Source organism: Canis aureus, chromosome 3 (genome assembly GCF_053574225.1).
Source record: "Canis aureus isolate CA01 chromosome 3, VMU_Caureus_v.1.0, whole genome shotgun sequence".
In the NCBI taxonomy this organism is placed as follows: Eukaryota; Metazoa; Chordata; class Mammalia; order Carnivora; family Canidae; genus Canis; species Canis aureus.
Genome location: NC_135613.1, coordinates 80122629 through 80144792, shown reverse-complemented (window position 1 = coordinate 80144792; position 22164 = coordinate 80122629). Strand labels below are relative to the sequence as shown.

General features: G+C 51.0%; 1 protein-coding gene across 21 annotated transcripts in view; it reads right to left on the bottom strand.

The window, feature by feature from the left end:
• The window catches only part of PKNOX2 (PBX/knotted 1 homeobox 2), a 309255-nt gene that overhangs the window by 36265 nt on the left and 250826 nt on the right, over window positions 1-22164 (bottom strand). For all 21 annotated transcript variants that reach the window (XM_077894043.1, XM_077894040.1, XM_077894035.1 and 18 more), the window contains one exon: window positions 8251-8422. In XM_077894043.1, coding sequence (XP_077750169.1) covers window positions 8251-8422 — 172 coding nt within the window. The remainder of the gene's footprint in view (window positions 1-8250; window positions 8423-22164) is intronic.

Genomic DNA, 22164 nt, shown 5'->3' with positions numbered 1-22164 from the left:
CACCCTCGAGACAAGCTCTCAGGATTTGTGTAGCTGGAGAACAGCAGTTTGAAGGCTGCATGATTTGTGGGGTGGGTGGGGGTGGGGTGGCTCAGTGATGGGAAGTATGGGCTTCCAGGAAGACTAAATAGCTTTGGGGACATTAAAGTTTAGGATTTCCAGAACCCTCCCTGGTAACATTGCCTCCTTTGGCTGCTCTGGGTTCTCATCTCTCACTCCTGGCCTAGCCCCCTGGAGTCAGAATACCTCACAGTGTAGAGGTATTGGACTGTTAAGAGAGTGTTGGACTGTCAGGGGCTTCCTGGTTTTTGATTCCTTGAACATTACCAGGACTCGTGCCCTCAATTCACTGATGGGGCTGGAAGGGCCCTGGGAGATGATCTGGGCTGGCGTCCAGGTGAGCGGATGGTCCAAACTCTCTAGGCTACACGGCTACATCCTCTCTTCTGAGGCTGCCCCTGTCAGAAGCTTCACTTCAGACCACCACTGTCTCTCAGCCTGCTGATCGAGAAGTTCTTCCTTACATGTCCCAGAATCTCTCCTCCTGCCTGAATATGAAGTGCTTACCCAGCACCAAGAACATCTAGTGACTCCATCAACACCACCTCCCTTAACTGAATGTTATCCATTCAACACAAACACTGAGTCTCACTATATGTCACACACAGGACAAGGCATCTGACTGAATAAATTATCCAACTGGCTTTGTCTCCTTCGGACAAAATTGCCCTAATTCCTTAAACCTTTCTTTTTTTTCCCCTTCTTCCCTCTCTTCCTTCCTTTTTTTTCCTTCCTTCCTTTACTTCTTCCATTTCTTCTTTCTTTCTGTTTCTGAGCTTTCCTTTACTGGACTATTTTCCATTTTTAATAAAAATTGCATTGACTCATTTAATTTTAAATCCACATGCATACATCCACCACGTGGAAAGGTGTACATATCTATTCAATTATTTTTAAAACATAGCCAGTAAATAATTATTATTTAAAAAGAATCCAAAAAGTACAAATAGGTAAGACAAAACACAATAAATCTACGCAGGATGATTTTGTTCAAACAAAATACACAAGGAGCTTACACCAGATCTGGTGCCCAGTGGTCAATAGTGGACCTACTTTTTGGTCTAACAAAGCACAGTTGAAGGATGACTTTTTTATGGGATAATAGGCTTGGTTTAAAGATTTAAGAAGGTAGAGTAAATCATAATGGTATTCTGAGGCAATAAATATGTAGGACCTATTCAATATTAGAGAAAAAGATGGGCTGTACCATTAGTGGGGGTGGCTGTCCAGCAGAGCAGCAAGTCTGTGGGGGTTGTTGTCAGACAACCTGAATCCAGCCCACTGCTTACAAAATTGGGTGTTACTGGGCCAATTCCATGACTTCTGCAAGTCTCAACTTCCTCATTTGTAAAATGGGGATAATGATCATCTCCAGCTTGCAAGATCTGATGAGGGCTAAAGGAGATAATGATGTGAAAGTATCTTAGAAACCACAGGGAAGCAAATGTGTATAATTTTTCCACCTCTTTTAATAATTTCTAATATCCTGTTGGCTTTTCTATTGCTATTCCATATTCAGCAAGTAGAAAAATAATCATTCCCAGTGTTTTTCCTCCTGTATTTATGTTTAGTAAATCATTCTCTATCCTACGTGTTTGCCGTTTCGGGTTTTTGCTTCTCAATCAGAATAAAACTCTGATTTATTAAACTATTTTTCTAAGTGATCAATGTCATACAAAAAGTTATTTCAAATCGTCTAGAGCAATAACAATTCCATTTCATTTAATATCATCATCAAACGTGATGAATGTGTTCTCAATCTTTTTCCCTAAGTCCTGCTTCACCCCCAGCTTCTCTCTCTGCCTTCTCTTTCAAAATAAAGAAACAGCCCCTTACTTCTGAGAAGTACCCTTCAAAAAAAGCAAAACAAGATGCAACTTTACATTTCAGTCTCACATCACTGTGCACTAGCTTCTCCAACCCCTCATCCCGGTCCCACAGGACTGGGGCTACTCGCTGGCCATGAAGTTGCAGGGTGTGATGTCTCAAATCTATTATTTCCTGCCTGCTGAATGTGGACAAGTGGTTCAACTTCATCTTAACATTTAGGATGAAAATACCTACCTGGTAGAGTGGGTATGAAAATTGAACAAGACAATGTAGGCGAACTTTCTGGGCACATTGTAGCTATTCGTACACCAATTCTTTATACCAATCCTCTCCCCTACCCCACTGCCACCAAGTTTCTTGCTAAAAAGTGGCCTCTTGTAGGATCATGGCTTCTGCACTTCACGGTCATAAATCCTTGCCTTCCACAACGCTTGTATACATACACCACTTTATGATTGGCAAAATGCTTTTCTCATCATTATCTCATTAGAGTCTCACAACAACAGGGACACACAGGCAATAAGCACGGGTAACCTAAGTCCCCCGCGGCAATGAGGGGGGCACCCTTTCCCTGGAGGGCAGCTTCTTTCCCCCTCTCCCTCTTCTGCAACTTAGGAAGCCAGGACTCCTCTCCCTCACTTATAGACAAAAGAGATTACACACTTTCATTCCTTAAAGTGTTCAGATATTTCCTGTGGGTCGTGAGGGCAGCCAAAGCTAAAATCTAATCAGGGATGGTTCCCTGACCATACCAGTTGGATCTGAGCTGTTGGAAGTGTAGGGTCCCTGGAACAACGGATGGGACGTGGGAGAAGGGTGAAGACGAGGGATAGGAGAACTGCCAGACGACTGTGGGTTGCAATGATCAGCTACAGAAGCCATCATGCACAAGTCCTATCACTTTTTAGTCAATAACGTGGCACTTCGCCCCCAGCGTCCTCAGAATTTGGGGCAGCAAGTGGTTCAGAGGGAAGAGCTGGGCTTTGGGAGTTAGACCCACTTGGTGCAAATCCCAGCTCTGTAACTTCTTGGCTATGAGACTCTTAGTCCTTGATTTTCTCCTCTGTAAAATGGGGATGACAATGACTACCTGGCGGGGGGGTGGGGGGCACTCCCATGAGAAATACATAGAGAAGCGTGCTCGAGAACAATGGGTTTTGGAGGCTGTCTTGGGTCTTCTTCCACCCACTGAGAAATTCTGGACAATTTACTTAATCTCTGCACTTTATTTTCCCCATTTTTTTTTCTGTAAAATGGGATAATAATAGTGACTCTCTCAGCGTTGATCTGAGGAGTTAAGTGAGATACAGCTCGCAAGAACTAAAAACAAGAACTGATGCATAGAAAGCCCTAGAAGAACAGCAGCTATAGGTCAGCACGGCTGTCAAGAGTGTGGGCGCTGGCGTTCGAGCCCCATGCAGCATCTGACTCGCGCCTTTGCCTCGGACTAGCTGTGGGATCTTGAACGAAGTGATTTCACCTTGTGTCTCAATCTCCTCATTTTAAAATGGAAATAATCGGGATCCCTGGGTGGCACAGCGGTTTGGCGCCTGCCTTTGGCCCAGGGCGCGATCCTGGAGACCCGGGATCGAATCCCACATCAGGCTCCCGGTGCATGGAGCCTGCTTCTCCCTCTGCCTATGTCTCTGCCTCTCTCTCTGTGACTATCATAAATAAATAAAAATTTAAAAAAAAAATAAATAAATAAAATGGAAACAATCATACATCCATACCTTGTGGGTTCCAAAAGAGGATTAAATAAGATAATATATGTAAGGTGTTTACAGTGGCACCTGCACCTAGTAAGTGCTCGCTCTATAAATGTTAATCGTGACTAGCTTTGATTATTCTCCCAGCTTTCCCTATCTTGGTGTTGGTAAGGTTTTCTGCTCCTGTGTAGGTGAAGAGCTGGACTGAAGCCTGAAGTGAACGACTCTGATCGGGGCCGCCCGAGGTCTCTGCGGGCCCAGGGCTCTGGCCCGGCTCCTTCGTGTGCCTCCTTATTCACAGCCTCCGGCCTCTGGCCCTGCCTCTTTAGAGTGGGCCCAGGGGCCTGGGGGCCCCATTTTGGAGCTGGCTTTGCGGTCAGGCAGCCATAATCTGTCCCTCGAGCCACACCAGAGTCTCATTAAAACGTGCCCCATAAATGTTAAAAAATTTACACATAAAAAAATTCCATGCATGAAACTGAAACCGTACGTTTTACAGCCTCGGTTTGAAATCTTGCATAATATATAAAACCTCGGCACTGCACTGGGGGCCCGTAAATCAGATTTTATAAAACAAAAAGCTTTTACCTTTCAAAGGGGTTTGGGGAACTTGCAAATTTTACAAACTTTACCAACTGCCAGTCAGAGGCTGCTGGGTCCAGGCAGGGGATCAGTGGGCCAGGTGAGAAATGGGCCTGGTGAGCACTGGTTGGGTGGGGGGGCTCCTGAGGGAGCTCAGCTGGGGGTTTGGGGGTACGCCAGCTTAGCCACCATGCGGTGGGGGGAGGAGCCACACCCACAGCCCTGAAACAGGGAGGTAGAGAAGGGCAGAGAGTGGGCACCAGGGGATGGACAGGGGGTGTGTAGAGATGCTGGTGGCATTTATAAATGAGGGCTTTGTAAATAAGGTGGGGTCACCCCAGAAGGAGTAGGGTATTGAGAGCCAGCAGACATGGGCTTTGGTCCTAATGACTCATTTTCCTTTTCTGGACTTCAGTGTCCTCATCTGTAAAATGGGTAGTGGGATGGGCTGGATTGGCTTCTCCCTGAGGTTGTGTTTTTCTCTTAGTGTTTTGTGATTCTACTGCGGGAGCAGCTGGCTAGCAGGGGAGGGAAGTTCCCGCGGAGGCCTATGATCTGGGAACCTCTCTGATCTTTGGGCAGCTCTGGGACAGCCCGTTCCCATGGGAACTTGTCTGGGAGACCACAGTGGGGAGCAGGGGCTGGGATTGCTCAGTGAGGCAATTTGCTTGGAGGAATGGAGAATGAGTGGCTGGAGGTGGTGGGATTTATGTCCTAATGGCTGGCCTGGCAGGGCTGGGGCCCATGGGCTGTCTGGGCTGGGGAGGGAGCAGGATCAGAGGGAGACTTGAGGCCCCAGAGTGGGACAAAGTTTTGGGGGACCCCCCATGTCCTCCTGACAATCCCATCTGTGAAAGTCAATATTCAAGGGCAAAGGAAAGCCGCCCTGACACACATATATATAAAAAATAAATCTCTCAATTATCTCAGCTCATTTGCTTGGGGTCTCTCATTTTATGTCCCTGCTCCGCTGCGCAGTATATCTGTCCGGATAAAGAGTTACAGTCCGTTGGGCTACGTGTGCGGGGTTGTAAAAAATACAGATGCCAAATTAACTGGCTGTGGCACTCAGCAGCTGATTGAGCTGATAATGACGCGATCTGACCTTTTTCTAATTTCTAATTATGTGCATCTCGGCTGTGCTGGCTACATGATTCTTGTTCTAATGATGGCCCCTGTGGTTGGCCTCTTGAGCCGCTCCCTTCCAACATGGGACCGTAATCAGGGAGGCAAAGGGCACTGCTGGACTCCCCAAATAAAGTTGCAGGGTCCCCGCCCCACCGTCTCTTAGATGGCCAGGAGGAGAGGTTGGGGAGGTGGGCCTCCTTACCTTAGCGATACTGCCTTCGAGATTAACCTTCTGGATGCCACCCATTTTTAAAGGACATTTAGTTCCACGCGCCATCTCGTTAATTTTTTTTATTGCAGTCACATGAGATGGGTGTCTTAGCACTACAGACGAGGAAACCAAGCTTCAAAGGAGTTACATCATGAAAGTCACACACTCAGTGAAGCCGGGCTCCGTCCTGTGTCTCGAAGTGCTCCTTCGACTCTCTATTTAAACACCTGACCGGTAGGCCAGCCATTGACCGTGGCCAACACCTTTAAGTAAATCAGGTCCACGTGGGTAGATGTGATGTCTGAGGACTGGTCCATCCACTGAACCAGTCCCAGCCCAGTCACCTGGAATGAGAAGACCAGGGAACACCAGAGGTCCGGGGCCACGGGGCATCCACATCCCTAGGTCAGGTGCTCATGTAGCACATACCTGACCAAGTTCTGTTGGGTTGAATCAAGAAATTTGATTCTTTGGGTGACAAAAAACCCAGAGAGATCCAGGTAGTGTTAGCGAGGGGAGAGCACAGAGCCAGCAACTTACTGGTATTTTCCAGGTTATACTAGAAAAGGAGGCGGTTCACAGGGTGTCTTTGATACTTTCACCTGGCAGGGAGTGGTGGGCAAGGTGTGTGAGGTTCGTTAGGACCCTAGGACTCCTGCTTCTTATAAACGCTTCAATTCTTTCACTTTACTCAGCCTGATTTTACTTTTTCCTACCAACTTAGGCCTCAGCTTCTTTTCATGTCATGTGTCAGGAGTGGGTCCCGGCCCCTCAGGTCCATTCTGCCTTGCACAGAAGTAGCTGCCACAGGCCCTGGGTGGCTCATTCGGTTGTCTTCGTTCAGCTCAGGTCATGATCTCAGGGTCCTGGGATGGAGCCCTGCACTGGGCTCCCTGCTCACTAGGGAGTCTGCTTCTCCATCTCCCTCTCCCTCTCCCCCCTGCTCATGTTCTCTCTCTCTTGCACACATGCGTGCGTTCTCTCTCAAACAAATAAATAAAATCTTTATTTATTTATCTGAGAGGGCATGAGTTAGAGAAGGAGCAGGGGAAGGGGCAGAAGCAGATTCCTTCCTCAGCAGGGAGCCTGACATGGTGCTCCTTCCAGGCACTCCAGGATCATGACCTGAGCTGAAGGCGGATGCCTAACTGACTGAGCCACCCAGGGGTCCCAATAAATAGAATCTTAAAAAAGAAGAGGAAGCTGCCTCCTCCCCTAGCTCCATAGCTACTGTGGGTCTAAATTCCAAAGACCTACTTCGGAGCTGCAGTTCTGAGATGGTGGTCAGCTGAACACCGGAGAGGGCCAGACCAGCCTGCAAGGAACCGGACAGACAGTGGTCTGGGCTCCTGGGAAGTGGGGCTGCTCCAGCCCAGCCAGGGACGAAGGAAGGCCAGGGATGGGCAGAGCAGACCCAGGGCTCTCAGATACCAGCTAACATGCCCGATGGCAGGCAAGTGCTCACGCTCTGGCATGTGCTCCTTCTCTCTAAACGCCAGCCCCACTGTGACACTTCACCAATTTCCAGGCCAGGGTGGGCTCTCCCGGCAGCTCTTCCAGACTCCATGAAATATCAAACTCGACTCCTGAGAGAAGCAGTGGGGTGGATAGTTCACAGCACAGAATAATATAGAAGTCACTTAAATCTGTTCTGTAGGTGCTCTGAGTGTGTGTGTGTGTATGTGTGTGTGTGTACATTGTTTTGGTGCCACATTTGCTTTTCTAATTCTATTTCTCTTTTGGGAGCAGGTTATCAGCTAAACTCTGGCTACAAGAGGTCAGCACTACCATTGATTTATGGAGGAGCGTTTTGCAGAGTTTCCAAATTCACCATGCATGATCTAGGTAATCTGCCCACAGGAAAATCAAAAATTGTGCTTAATAATTAATAATTCCAGGATGACTATATATCATGATGAATGAAATCATGAACAGAGCAGCTTCCCTATTGCTTGCTCTCTCTCTCTCTCTCTCTCCCTTCCCCTCTCTCTCTCTTTCAACACAATTCCCAGGGCTAGAAGAGAATTTTAGATGTCACCTGTGGTAGTGGGTATCAAATCTCATTGATGATTGCAATTGCCCGGGAAACTTAAAAAATTGTAGATTCTTGGGCCCCACCCAATTTACTGAATCACAGTGTCCAGGTGTGGGGTCCAGGAATAAATATTTTTTAAAAACCTGTAGTGATTATCTGGATGATGATAAATTGGGTTTCGGAGCCTAGTCTAGGCCCAGATGGACAGGACATCCGCTGGCCTTCTCAACATGACTGTGTCTGCAGGCTTTTTTCTCTGCTGATGGGTTTAAATATGCCTGTTGCCCTCATCCTCCACACAGGAGCGCACTAGCCATCAGCTCCTCTCTGAGTGGCCCAAGACATATTTATTAACACGCCAGGACTGGAGTCCTCAGAACAGCTACACCAGACCTTCTGGCTCCCATGACCCTCCTTCCCTCCTGTCTACACTGCAAAGGGGGCGGGGTAGTGGGATGCAGGTGTGCAGAGAACAGAAGGCCATTGGCAGCAAAACCTGGGCATGCGACTCTTGGGTTAGGAACCAGAAATGACTCTCAACTGCTAGAATGGGTGCATCTAGTGCCTGCCCCACAGCGGGCACCCCCAAACTTCTGTTGAATGAATGGAAGGAATAAAAGGATCATTTCTAAGGCTTTTGGAAGGATCAAAGGGTAGGAAGACCCTAGCTGGGGTGGGGGTTGGAGGGTCTTTACCAGATTGTCCAGTTCTGGGTCATCGCTGAAGAAGGGTTTGTGCTCCTGCTCCTGCTGGTGGACAAAGTTCTCGATGTCCACATCAAAGCTGGCGGAGGTGATGCACTCCGAGCCCTGGGTGGCCTGTTCGCATTTCTCAAACAGCAGCGTCAGGAGCGGGAAAAGAGGGTGCCTGCGGGGACAGCAAGAGCTCACACATGCGCACACACACAGACCTGCTGCTGGCGGGGCTCGGAAGCCACCGGGGGCCCCTTGCCCACACTCCCAAGGCCCCCATGCCAGCCTGGAGGGCAGCACCTCATTCCCTGGTCTCCCAGCTCCTGGGGCCTTCGAGGACTCTATTCCTCCCCAGTGGGTGCCTAACCCTTCTCTTTAGTCAGATAAGCTGCGCGGATATTTGGTGAGAGATGAGGGGTATCACCCTTCATGGAAATCAGTGTCCATTTCCCGCTCAAGGTCAACCCGAGAAGGAAGTGTAGGAAGTATCCAGAAAAGTCCTGCACATGAGCAGTAGTGGTTAGTAGAGCCAGCTGAGGGCAGCAGATGTGCACACCTGTGTGTCTGCAAGTGTGCACAGGGGGACTGTGTGAGCTCGAATGCTCATCCATACACGGTGGGCTGGTGTCGCCACCTCTCCTGAGTCCCCTGGCTGGGTCACACACCCCAGTTACATGTATACAATCTCCCTGCACCTTCCTCTCATTGCACACTTAGCACAACCGTGACTCAATGATTATCTGCATCCCTGTTCTCTCCCAAGATTGGCCCTGTTTTAATGATCATTGTATCCTTAGGACCTACCCTGCCCTGCACACTCACAGCAGGCACTTCCTAAATATTGGTGGCTGATGATGAATGAGCAAGTGAAGACAGTGTGAGTGTGAGCATGTGTGAGTGTGTGGGTGTTGTTCTGTGATTACATAAGCTGAAGTGCCTACTTCAGTCCCTGACTGGCTCTCGGGGTCCTCGCTTAGACATCACCACCTCGGGGAGGCTTCCTTCACTCCCCCGCCCCTAACCGCGGCTGATGGCTCCCTGAATTGTTTGTTTTAGTATCAGCCTTCCTCACTAGACTCTGAGCGAGATGAGGGCAGGAGCTGAGCCTACCTCCTTCATCACTGTGTGTCCAGAGTCTGGAAGAGGTACGTGGATCCCAATAAATGTTTACTGCATATTACATGTGTGTGCACCTATTTGCACATACAAGGGCACATCATTCTTATTTCCCCGCAGCATGTGTGAACAATTAGGTCTCAGCATCCAGCATGTGTGCAGGTGTTTGCACAGCTTGCTGACGCTGGACCCTGCAGCCTCACTCCCTTCCACTGCGATTCCAGAAGAGCGTCTGCCCACATCCCTCTCTGGTCTCCCCTCAGCCCCTTGGGAACACACAATCCAGCTTTTTTCTGCTTGATGAAGCCCTGCTTGCTGGGAGAGGAGGAAGTACATGCGTTGGGCCTGGCTCCCAGGTCTCTGCCAAGAGCACATTCTAGCCAGCACTGTCTGATAGAACTTTCAGCCATGATCGAAATGTTCTACAATTTCCTCTGCCCAATATGGTAGCCACCAACCCAGGGAGGCCAACAAACACTGGAAATATGACGGTGGACCCTGCAACTCTGAATTTTAAAAGATTATTTATTTATTTATTTATTTATTTATTTATTTATTTATTTTAGAGAGAGAGAGACCGAGAGAGCGCAGAGCTTGCAAGAACACAAGTGGGGGGAGGGTGGGACAGAGGGAGAGGGAGAAGCAGGCTCTCCATTGAGCAGGGAGCCCCATGCAGGGCTCGGTCCCAGGACCTTGGGATCACGACCCGAGCCAAAGGCAGATGCCCAACTGACTGAGCCACCCAGGGACCCCTGACCTTTAAATTTATTTAACTAATTTTACATAGGTAGCCAGGGTGGCTAGTGGCTACCATACTGGGGAACACAGTACGTCTTGCAGAGACAAACAGACCAGGCTTTCTTCCTCCCAACATGCTACGAACACAGCAAGAGAAAGACTGACTATCCAGCCTACAGTGTTGGTGTACAGATGGGGGAACCACTAATGGCCTGCCCCGTGCTGGGATTCTGGTAATTCTGGGCAATAAGACAGAAGGTTCTCAATGCCATCCACACCCACACCTCTACCGACTGGGCATTCTGCTCGGGCTCAGGGGCACTGGCGGATGAGGAGAGGGACATGCCTGCTTCAGTTGAGCCACTTGGCGGGGCAGCCTTCCCCTGGACACCACCTCCTGACCCTTGTCTTGGGAGCTGTTGCACACACAGCTGCCCCCCACCCAGGCTGCAGCCGAGGTTACAGTCTGGAGAGGAAAGAGGCTGGATGTCTGAGGCGGCGCGTGGGCAGCCCCCAAGATCTAGCCCATCTCCTGGGCTCCCAGAGGAAGCTGGCAGGGCAAACCAGGGGTCCCTTACCCGTCCGGCTGAAGACAAAGAGAAAACCAGGTGAAGGGGTTAAACTCCAGTGTAAGTCTTCATTTGCAGCCACTAATACCGCAGCATATTATAGTCTAATCTAACCTGATCCCAGTTTAATGCAAGATTCTCCTGGCCCTGAGTGGAATACCAAAGAAAGCCTCAGTGGCTGTAATTTAAGCAGAGCCCTGCAGTGGTTTAGCTGAGGGACATGAAAGGCAAATTCCAGACGGTGTTATGAATTATTGCGCCTTATGAACCTTCGTACTCTCAACAGATGCCTGCTGCCATTTAAACAGCCACTAGATCAATTAGGAATGAAAGGCACAAATCGACTCTGTACAAGGGCACTAAATTACCAGGAACTAATAATCCGCAGCATCGTGCCAGGTGGTGGGGGTGCGGCCCCCGCCCGAGCCCCGCAGCCGCCGCCGGTCACCGCAGGTTCCTCCCTCGCTGGTTGCAGGGAGGGTGGGCAGCGGCTGCATGGGGAGGGGATGGTCTATGTGTGTGCATGCGTGTGCACACATGTGCACCTGGGTTGAATGTTGGCTGCCAATGAGAGCGGGTGTGAGTGTTGTCCAGGTGTCCTGGCCTGTGCGTTGCTATTGTGTGTGCACACACAACGCATTTTTGCAGTATGCGTGCACATGTGGGTATGAAAGCGGGATGCAGATTTGGTGTGCTGTAAGGTGTGCATATGCCCCGTGTTGTATGCAGTGCGTGTGCGCATGCGTTATGTGTTATTTGCAAGCAGTATGTGTGAGGGGTTTGTGTGTTCTGTGTACACAGCCTGAATGGCATGTGGGGTGGGGAAGAGGGATCTGTGAGTGATGGAGTCTCCCAGTGTTAGAGTTTAGGTAGGCAGGGAGAGTAGTCTTTTTTGCCACTGTACTTACCCCTGCAGGGCAGACAGTAGTCAGGGAGGGCCTCTCTGAGGAGGTGACATTTAAGTTAAGCTTCCAGTGATGAGGAGGCAGTCATGCAAAGATCTGAGGGAGGGGCCATTCCAAACAAGGAAAAAAAACAAAAAAAACAAAGTATTTAAGGTAGAAATGAGGTTGGCACGTTTCTAGAACAAAATCCAGATGAGTGTGTGGAGTGAGGCACGCAGGACGGGAATGGAAGGAGAGGAGGCTGAAGAGAAGCAGGTGTTAGACCAGAGGTGGGGGCTGAGGTAGGACGGGGGCATTGTCACACACACTGGGGAGCAACGTACACTCCCTATGCAGAGTGACAGCAGGGGCCCTTTTTATAAACTTCTCACTTCCAGGTGTCAGATCTCCCCGGAACATGTGTGCATGCATGTGTGTGTGTGTGTGTGTGTGTGTGTGTGTGTGTGTAGGGCATATCTGGGGTATTTTCTATGGCTTCTGCTATCTCTCAGAATAAGGAAACATTTTCTATCGCTGCCTCCCCCCCCACCCCAATTTAACCAGGGACCCCTGGAGCACAGAGCAGACCCCATGGACGCCCGCATGGACACCTGTCTCCAGCCCCCACCCCCACCTGAGCCACACTATCAGCTCCCACACCTCTCTTCTCATGGACACCCTCCCCAGGCTCCTGCTTCTGGCCACTCTGATTCCTGGGTCCCCGAGGCCTGGGGCTCAGACGGCACCGGAGCTTGCCCACGGCTTTCCTACAAGTGTTCGCCAGGGTCAGTGAGCTGTCTGTGGCTCCCATGCTCTATCTGCCTGGATCCCTCGATAAACCTAGATGGCTACCTGCTACTTCAAGCACGGGGACCATTGAGACACTCTACACACACACACACACACACACACACACACACACTGAGAAATAGGCTGTTTCTTAATGACTCAGCTGGGTTCCATGGCTGCAGTCATGCTGCGGGCTCCTCTAAGGCTGTCCCCAGCCCAGTCCCCAGCCTCTGGCCCAGCCACCCGGCCTATGGGTTGACCTATATTTCTAAGCTACCCTCCAACATCACCCCAGAAGGCTGGAGATGAGGCCGGAAGCCTCCTCCATGCTGCAGGCTGGGGTAAGCTGGCGGTGAGTAGGTCAGGGACCACGGGAGCTGGGTGTCTTAGCCTCCTGGGATGTGAATGGTCCCGCCTGAACCAGGTGGGGGATGGCAAGAAGCATTTCCAGTTAGGCGTGGGGTCTGGTTCTTTATTCCTGGCCTTCTCTGAGCTTCGGTTTGGCCAGCTAAGATGGGTTTTAAGGAGTTCCTCTTCCTGCCGTCCAGATCTGTCCCACTGTGGGTCAATACCCTTCAGAGGCTAGAAGCAGGAATGTGGAAGTGCTCCAGACTATGATGAACAAGATATGAAAGATGACCATTAGACTTTATTTCCAAAGAGTGGAGGACATTTGACCTCCATAAGAGCTCACCTTCTCCCTCCCAGATCTTTCTCCACTCTTCTCCCCCTGTCGCCTCCCGCCTGACCGCCCCCTCCACCCCAATCTCTCTTAAGCCGTTCAAAATTTGGAGGAAATAAATCTCACTGCACTAATTCAGTGAGAGTTTGAGCCTCGTCAGTGCAGAACAAATAAAAGGAGTGAACTGGCATGACATTTTACTGCAGAAGAGAGGTCGTTTCCAGCCACTAATAAAAAGGATTTGACACAGACTAATAAAGAGAAATGAATTTCTCTAATGGCCTAATTTAGCACATTCAGCATTGTGCCTCTGCCTGGGTGCTGGGAGGGGGCGGGTGGGAGCCGTGAGAGCGGACAGAGCGAGGAGCAGGGGAGGCGCCGGGGCTCAAGCAGAGGGGAAGAAGAGATGATCTCAAATCACATTTTATTATTTCTTTTCTCTTTTCGGGGGCCCTACCCCCATCCCCCACCCTCATCACCTCTCCTCAGGAGCAACTGAACCAAAATCAAGCGCGAGATACGCAGTTTCCGCTAACGACCCAGAGACATAAAGAACTGCTCTCCGTAGAACCGCAGTCTTGTGCTGGCTTAGGAAGGTGATTAAGCCGGATGTACTGATTTCTACAGGGGTTTAAGCCGTCGTTTGGTTTAATTACTTCTGACATTTCTGCCTTCGTCTGTTTTTTTACATCACCCATGTGCTGCCCTGGAATGCCCAGTTTGGGGCTGCCCCGCCCTCCAGGGAGCAGACTGGGGACAGGGCAGGATGTGGGCTGAAGCCCTTGGCAGTGGCCAAGGCCACCCTCCCTCTGGCGGCCGGGAGCAGCCCCCACTCCAGCCCCGAAGCAATCCTGCCCTCTCCGGCGAGGCTTCCCAGAGCCTCCTTGGGCAGGCGAGCCTCAACACCACCTGCCCACCGTACTCCTCCCTGCCTCAGGACAGGTACTCTCAACATGGGTTGGCCCGATTGGCTTCTCCAACATTCAAAGGCCTCCAGGGATGGAGACCACCACTTCCTTGGTAATTCATATGCTCGGACCCAACTTCAAGTTCCCCTATAAGGCTGAAGCATGTTTCCTTTTGTTTGAAGGATTCAAGAAAAGACAGTGGGACCCTTTTCTGTATCTCTTCCTTCCTCCTTGGACAACCTGGGCTTTTGGGAAAAAACATTTTTTTTCCATATTTCTTTCCGCTTAGAGGACTGGAAATACAGAAGCAGAGGCAGGAAAAAAGTTAGAAAGAATACAAAAAATAGAGAGCTTCAGGGAAGCTCAGATGTGACAAACATAAGAGGCAGACGGAGAAGAGATACGTAGCAGAGCAGAGCGCCAGAGACTCCGGGGATGGGGGGGGCGGGCAGGATGGTCATACGCAGTGGGGCACATTCGTGTCGAGTTCTCTTTCTGGGTGATAAACCTTGTGATTCACAGTCATGCCACTCCGTCACTTCTGAGCCTCTCAGCCATCCCTTCCCTTGTGACCTTGGCCGGGACTGCGGACCTCAATTATGGGTCCAGCCAAGTGTGTGGCAGCCTGCCTGGCTGTCTCCCTCTTCTCCCTGGCACTGCCCCTGGAGCCCCTAGGCCTGTCCTGTACCTCACTCAGCCCAGACTCCTCGGGCTAGGGGGAAGATGGGCAGAGGAGGCTGTGCATCAACCCTCACCCCGTCCCCAAGCCCTGGCTGCTTCTTCCAAAGGGCACAGGGGCCAGAGCCTCCCCGGCCCTTCCTAGCTGGGATGGGGGATGGACTGCTCAGGGTGTGGAATGGTTGGTAGGAGAGCAAAATTTCTGGGTGGAGATTTTCAGTGATGAGCTGGTGGGACAAGAGGCCTGGTCGGGGCCAGAGGACATTATTAGTCTGGTGGCCAGCGAGGTGGGGGAAGGTGGGAAAGGCAGTGATCAGGCTGGCTCTGCAGCTACCCACCTAGTCTCCACTCACACACACAGTGCAGGTCTCCACTTGCCAAAGGCCCACCACTTGGGAAACTACTGTACCCACGGGCTGGCATTTTGATCCTTTATTTCTAGCGCTTCAGGTCAGAGGTCACTGGGATCAGAGATTCACAGACAATACCCTAGAGCCACTTTCTGGGACGGGCCCGTCTTTTTCCTGGGCATCTATTCAGGGCCTGATGGTCCATTACAAGTATTAATTCTCACAACTATCGTTCTCCTGGATGCCAGTGAACTAATAAGTTCACACTTCAGGTGCTTTGGGTATGGCCTCAGACTTCTCTTCAGTACTTTTTTCTTAAGAGTCGAAAGAGAATGTGGTCTTGGCCAGACAGTGGGTGGTCCCTGGCCCCTCGTCTTTTCACTGACCGCCTTCACCAACGGAGGCAATCTGGACTTCTCGCGCCCACCTTTGCTCCTGCCGCTCCTGAACTGTGTTCCTGCATCTCTACCTGTCACCTGTAATAATCTTCAGAATCCATGTCAAGATGCCACCCATTCCACCAAGGCTTCCTAGTGGGTCTCTCCAGCAAGAAAACCATTGCCGCCTCTGAAGCATCATAGGAAGCACTTTGGGGTTTCTATCTTGACCTCGCTCATAATTTAAGGTGAGAAGCTCGGTGGTCTGAAATAAGCATAGACTTTAAGGTGAGACAGCTGTGTGACTCGGGGGCAAGTTACTGAATTTCTCTGAGGCTCAGTTTCCTCTTCTACAAAACAGGGCTCATATCACCTACCACGCAGGTTACTGTAAGGTTTCAATGAAGAGACACGTAGAGTGTCTGACACTTAGTAAGCTATCAATTAATGCTTGTTCCATTTCCCTGGAAAGGTGTGTGGGCACCTTCTTTATTCAGAGCAACATTGACACCATCGGCTCCAATAAATTTCTATTCCCATATCCACTGACTCATTTGGCAGGGAAAACAAGCCCACGTGCCAATTCAAATAGAGGCACAGAAAGAGGAGGAGGAGAGGCGATGTACAATTTATCAGAACTCAGAACCTCTTTTTTTTTTTAACCAAAAAAGCACTGCCAGTAAGAATTTATTTTTATTTCCCTTATGACACTCATTAAATTCTACTAACTATAGTTGTTTGTGCACAGATCTGTCTTCCTCACTATGTGGTGAGCTGCTCTGGTCCACGAGCTCATCTTATCTCTTTTTGAATTTCCAAGGGTCAAACACAGTGCCTGGCACACAACAGAGGATCGACAAATGTGTGGTGAATCAACCAATGGGAACAAACGAACTATGGGAAGGGAGGTTCTAAGACGCAATCCTGAAGTTCTTTCGGGCTCAGAATCCATCCCTTCAGCAAGACTCAGATCAGACGCTGCCATCTGGCAGCTTCTAGCTACAATGGCTACAAAAGGACCTGTGTTCCTTGGGCTCTGCTGGCTTGTGTGTGGGGTGGGGGCTGGCAGGGTCCTGGAGGGAGGGGGTGAGTGTGAAGGAAGAGCTCGCCCGGCCCTCCATTTCCCCTCCCCTCGAAGGCACCAGATGGAGAGAGCAGAGTGGGGTGGGGGAGAAGGAGCCAGCAGCTCCTGGTTGGATGTATTTTTACCTCAGGTGTGACGTTGAAGCCATGCGGGTGTATTTTTAGCCCTGCCTAGTGGGTGGTGTGTTCGCCTGGGTTGCCTTGGAGAGGACTTCTTCTTGTTGCTAAATTGGAATCGCATCTGCTAGGGTTCCTGGGCTCCAACCAGCTCTCCTCCCCCAGGTGGGTGGACAGGTCCATTCCTGGCAAGGGTGGAGCCCAGCGCCGGCCAGTCTGCTCTGTCCCCATCCCTTCACCCCCTCTACACACCCCTCCCTCCTGGCACATTAAAAATAATAATAATAAATGTGAGATCTCAATGAAGTGACTGCCAAGGCGAGTCTGCAAGGGTACGAATACAAACAACCTAAAGCTAGAGACCTGTGAGGACCTCACGTCTGGCCCCTTCATTTTAAGGAGAGGTGACTCAGGCGCAGAAAAGGGAAGTGTCTTTCCCCAGGGTAGCTGGTGAGGGGCAGTCAGAGCTCCTGTCCAAGCCACCAGAGATCTAGCCAGGGCCCCACGTGCAGGCAGCCTGGAGGGGGTGCAGGGGGAGGGCCGCTCTCCCTTCTGCCTTGGTCACTGGCAGTGACTAAACACACACCCACACACACTAAGTTACAAAGGGCTCTTGCACGTGCTTATTGCATCCGAACACTCCATATCCTTCTCATTCCCATTTTACCAATTAACGAACCCAGAAGTGTATCATTAAATAATGATACCAAGCTAGTAAGGGACTGAGTTGAGATTGAAATCTGGGTACCCACGCTCCGAATTCTGTGCTCTTTCCCCTCCCCCATGTATCACTGAACCCACTTCCTTCTTCTCCCTTTTGCTCTTCTGCCCTTGAGACACGCGCGTCCTTGGGGGTCACAGACCTGAGCCCCCACGTTTACCCTTCGAGCATCAAGATCAATGCAGCGCAAGAGAATCTCTGTCTTATCAAATGAGTTTCAAGAAGAATCTTCTCTCATAATAATAAGGCTTCTGTGCGTTTGGGGAGGGCTTTGACATTTTTGCAGATCTTTCGGTTTCTCGTTTGGTGTCGACCTTGTGAGGCAGGAGGACAGCTTATCTAAAGAGGTGACATAATTTGCCCAATGGTAGAGTCAGAATTTAGACGGAAGTCTTAGTCTTAAGTTCTTTCCACTTGACCATGAAATGGGCTAGTGCTTGAGAAAATCAGAGAGGGGTTAAGAGAAGGGCAAGACTGGCCGGGTCCAGCCCTGGTGAGAAGCCCCAGCCCGCTGGCTCTCCTCCTATTCTATCCTGCACGCTTCACAGCAGCAGGAGACCCAATTGCTGGTTGTCTTCCCTCTTATGAGGGGGACAGATCCCCTGTAGGACTAATCACAGTAACTACTCACGAATGCAGCCACCGTTCACTGCGAGCCTTCTACATGCCAAGCACTGTCAGCTGTTAGCATTGGTTATCTCCTTTAATCCGAATATAACCTTGTGAGGATAAAAGTCAGTGGGTTCCAGGCTCCTGAACTCTTACCAGTGTGCCTTGTCTTGGCGGGGTACCTGGACTTCTCAGCTGGGCCTGGGCCGGGCCGGTGAGCTGCAGAAGCAGCAGGACCCACTGCCTCGGAACACACCTGCTTCCTGGACCAGGCAGCTGCAACCTCTGTGTCTGCCAGCAGCACGTTCAGAGGCTGCGCTGGGCTTGGGGGGCCTTCGGATGCCGGCAGGAGGGGCAGAGAACAGGCTTTGCCAGGTGCCAGGGGAGAACTGAGCGTGGTTTTACTTTCAGATTATGGCTCCAGCAGGATCACTCCCCTGACTATAGTCAACAGCTGAAATGTTATCTCTGATGCCAGTGAATCCAACTGCTTCCAAGAGCAGGGAGTCTGCTGGAGCCCCCAGCCCACAGAGCCCAGCCCAGAACGCAGCCTGGAACATCTGCTCCCAACATCTCGTCTAGAAGCCCTAGCATAGAGCATCTGGTCCTGGCTTTTCTGCTTGGAATGGCTGAATTTCTCCCACATTCTTCTCAGGCCAGCTCACCCAGCACATTCCAGGAATGACCAAGCACAGTGCCAGGGAAGGCAGAGGGTTAGGCCCCAGGGTCAACTCACTGGAGCCAGGACACCCTTTGGTCACAAGGTGGAAGTGTTCTCTCAAAGACACTTCATTAGAAAGTGCCAGTTCCCAGGGTCCTGGCCAGGCAGCTGTCCTGGAGGACAGTCACGGCAGGACCCAGTCCCTCTGTCCAGGCCCCAGACTCCGGGGGCTCCTCCCACCCCATTTACCAGCCCAGCTCCAGGAAAGGCAGCTTGGCCATCATTTCCCTTGGGCTTTGCCTCCCTTGGGAAGAGCAGTACAGCTCTCCCACACTGTGGGTCAGAAGCCTAGCAGTCAATTCCGCACTATGTGCCAAGTTTATATTATAGCTACTTTATGTCTATCTTTTTCCTACTCACGGACTGATTCGTCTTTTTTCACAACCCCTCTTGGAACATAAGATGATGCTTTACACACAGCGGAGCTCCCTGCATGTTTAACTGAATTGCAGTGTGGAGACCACTCAGCTGGGGGGCCTTTCCAGCCCTATGTCTGCTGCCTCGCCTCTCGGCACTTACCTCCTACCCTGACCAATCCCTGCTCCTGTTTCCCCAAACATCTGATAGCAGCTAACCCCTACGGCCCTCTCACCCGATGCAAAATTCCTTACCAAGCACCTAACGTGCGTTGTCTCATTTATTCCTCTTGCCAACCCTGATGAAGAGGTAGTATTATTTGTAGCCCTATGTTACAGAGGAGGACACTGGGGGCAGAAAGGCTTAGTGCCAAGGGTGGAGCCAGGCGACCGAGGTCCAGAGGCCATGCTCCCAGCCCTGAATGCCACCTCCCTGAAAGCACCAGACTGCTTCGTTGTATCCTGAGCGGGCCAAGGGGACGCATGCTGGCCCCTCGTGCTTAAAACGTCCTCACTCCCTCGGCCCCGGTCCACCCCCTGCAGCAAACACTGGTCTGTGTGTCAGGTATTAGCCTGTATTCCCTAATGTTAGTCTAGTTGTTACTGTTTTCTTTTTTTACAGTTGAGAAAACAGAGGCTCCGAGAGATTAACTCGCCCAGGGCGACAAAGCCAGCGATCACCAAGTCTATTTCTAGAGCTCGTTGCCTTGCCCGGCACGGCCCTTCTGCTGCACTTACGCCTCTAGTTGTAGGGCCAAGCCTGGAGCCTCGGTGACCTCTACTAGGATGGTCTCAAGAAAGCGATCTGAACACTTTCACTGCCCTGTTCTGATCTTCCCCCAAGTGAGCGTGGCTTCTAGAGGGACCCAGTCCCAGTCCGGGTGAGAGGAGACCAAGGAACACAGACAGGGCTTTAGAAATGTCCAGTTAGGACTGGACTCCAGAGTGAGCCGGCCAGGGCAAGGTCTCACACGGGTAAAGCTCTGAGTCTGTGGTTGAGAAGAAGAGAGGAGGCTGTCCCGAACGAAGACCTGGAAGGGCCACAGGAAAGGCCAAGACTCTGAAAGCAGGAAACTACAGAGGAGGTGAAGCTTGGTTTGACTCAGGGTTTCTGGAGCTGCCAGGAAGGAGTTTCTTTAACGGGGAAACCAGGAAAGGCTTGGAATCTACTTGGAGAAGGTGGGGAAGTCGGGGTGGAGGCAGGGCTGGGCTCAAGCAGATGGGAAGAAACAGACCACGCTGGTTGAAACCAGGAAAGAAAATTCACCGCATTAAGGTGAAAAGGCATAATTGCAAATGCCTACTGTGTGCCAGGCACTGGTGGAAGTATTAATTCATTCAGAGAGAACATTTTATGTTTAGAACCCAGGGGTAGACCCGACAGGCCAGTGAGGACCGAGAAATGTAGGAGCGTGGCTAAGGGCATGAATAAAACCAATCTAAAGAACTGATTATATGATGTACTGACCTGTTTACCTCCCCCTGGCTGCACACAAAGGGGGGCGCTTGGGGGGCTCAGTAGGATAAGTATCTGACTCTTGATTTCAGTTCGGATCATGATCTCAAGGGTTGTGAGATGGAACCCCATGTCGGGCTCCGAGCTGGGCATGGATCCTGCTTGGGATTCTCTCTCTCTCCCAGTCCCTGCCCCCTCTCCCTCTCTAAAAAATACATACATACATACATACATACATAGGGGGACCTGGGTGGCTCAGTGGTTGAGTATCTGCCTTCGGCTCAGGTCATGATCCTGGGGTCCTGGGATGGAGCTCCATGTCAGGTTCCCTGCTCAACAGGGTCTGCTTCTTCCTCTGCCCCTCCCCCCAGCTTGTTCTCTCTCTCTCTCTCTCTCAAATAAATAGAACCTTTAAATAAATAAATAAATAAATAAATAAATAAATATTTTTTTTTTTTAAAAAAAAGGATGTACTGATTTGTTTAAATCAGAGACCGTGGACCTGCAGCGTGGCTGCCTGTGTGGGGTGTGTACTTCAGGCAGGCAAGAGCCAACCAGGTCCCTCTTCACAACTCTGTTCAGTGGTATCACCTTGGTAGCTTGAAATGGGCCGTGGTGGGAGTGTTTACACCATGCAAATCAGCACATGCTACAAATCAGGGCTGGGCTCTCGCTCCCCTCGCCCGAGAGCCCGTTGGCCAGCATACCAGCCTAGAACAGTGTATATTTTTTTTGGGGGGGTTTACTGCCTTTTGAATGAATCCATTCAATGAGCACTGCTTTGGTGCCTACTCCGTCCAAGCTGCCGACTCTAAGGTGTTGTACAAGGTGCCAGAGATGGACCAATGAATAAAACAGACACAGACCCTGCCCTCATGGAGTTCCTGATCTAGTAGGGGAAACAGAAGCACTGTTAGGTTGATCAATTCAACTTCGAGCCACGCCAGGGAGGAGAAGCACAGGGGGCAGCAGCCACCACCCCCACCTCCCCACCCCCGCCCCAAAGCTCCATTCTCCAGCATTTTAAACGCAGAAGCCAAGCACACTGTCCCCCTGCCCCCCCCCCTTCCTCACGGCTCAAGCCTGCAGCCCAGCTTTCCCCATTAATAGCTGGTAACTTCTGAGCTGGGCAGGCCCCTTCCCCATTCTCAGGGAGCTTGGCAGCCTGCTGGGGGGGAACCAACGCCCCAGCAGAGCCTCTCCAGCCAAGCCTCTCAGCCCAGCCGCCCTCCTCCTCCTCTCGCACCTGGCCAGGCCTAGCTCCCTGCCACTCTTCTGCTCCCCAGGACATCACGGTTTCCATGGGAACCCACTCACTTCAAAGGGGAACGGAGGAGACGGGAGGGGAGGAGGGAGAGTGAAAGCTGGATTAACCTCACCCTCCTGGCCCCATCTCTGGGCCTGGCAACCTGACCTAAGGGCCAGGTCCCCAGGACAGCCCCAACACTGCCCGGCAGCATGGAGGGATGGGGAGGGATGGGGAGGGATGGGGTGCGGAGGGGTGTCCAAGCTAAGTTTGAACTTTTTTGGGGGAAAAGCCCTAGGGTTGAGGTGGGGGCTAAGGAAGAAGAGAACTGAGCTAGGTCCAAATCTGTGGTCCCCACTGCACGGGGCAACCCCTCCTTGGACCCCCTTCTCAGCATTGCTCTCGGGCCACAAACACAATTACCCGCGATGTGCATCCAATCATGGGATCTGCTAGGATTAGACTGAAATCATTAATCTGAGCGGGAGCTCCTGGTTGCCTTGCTGATTAGCCCAGA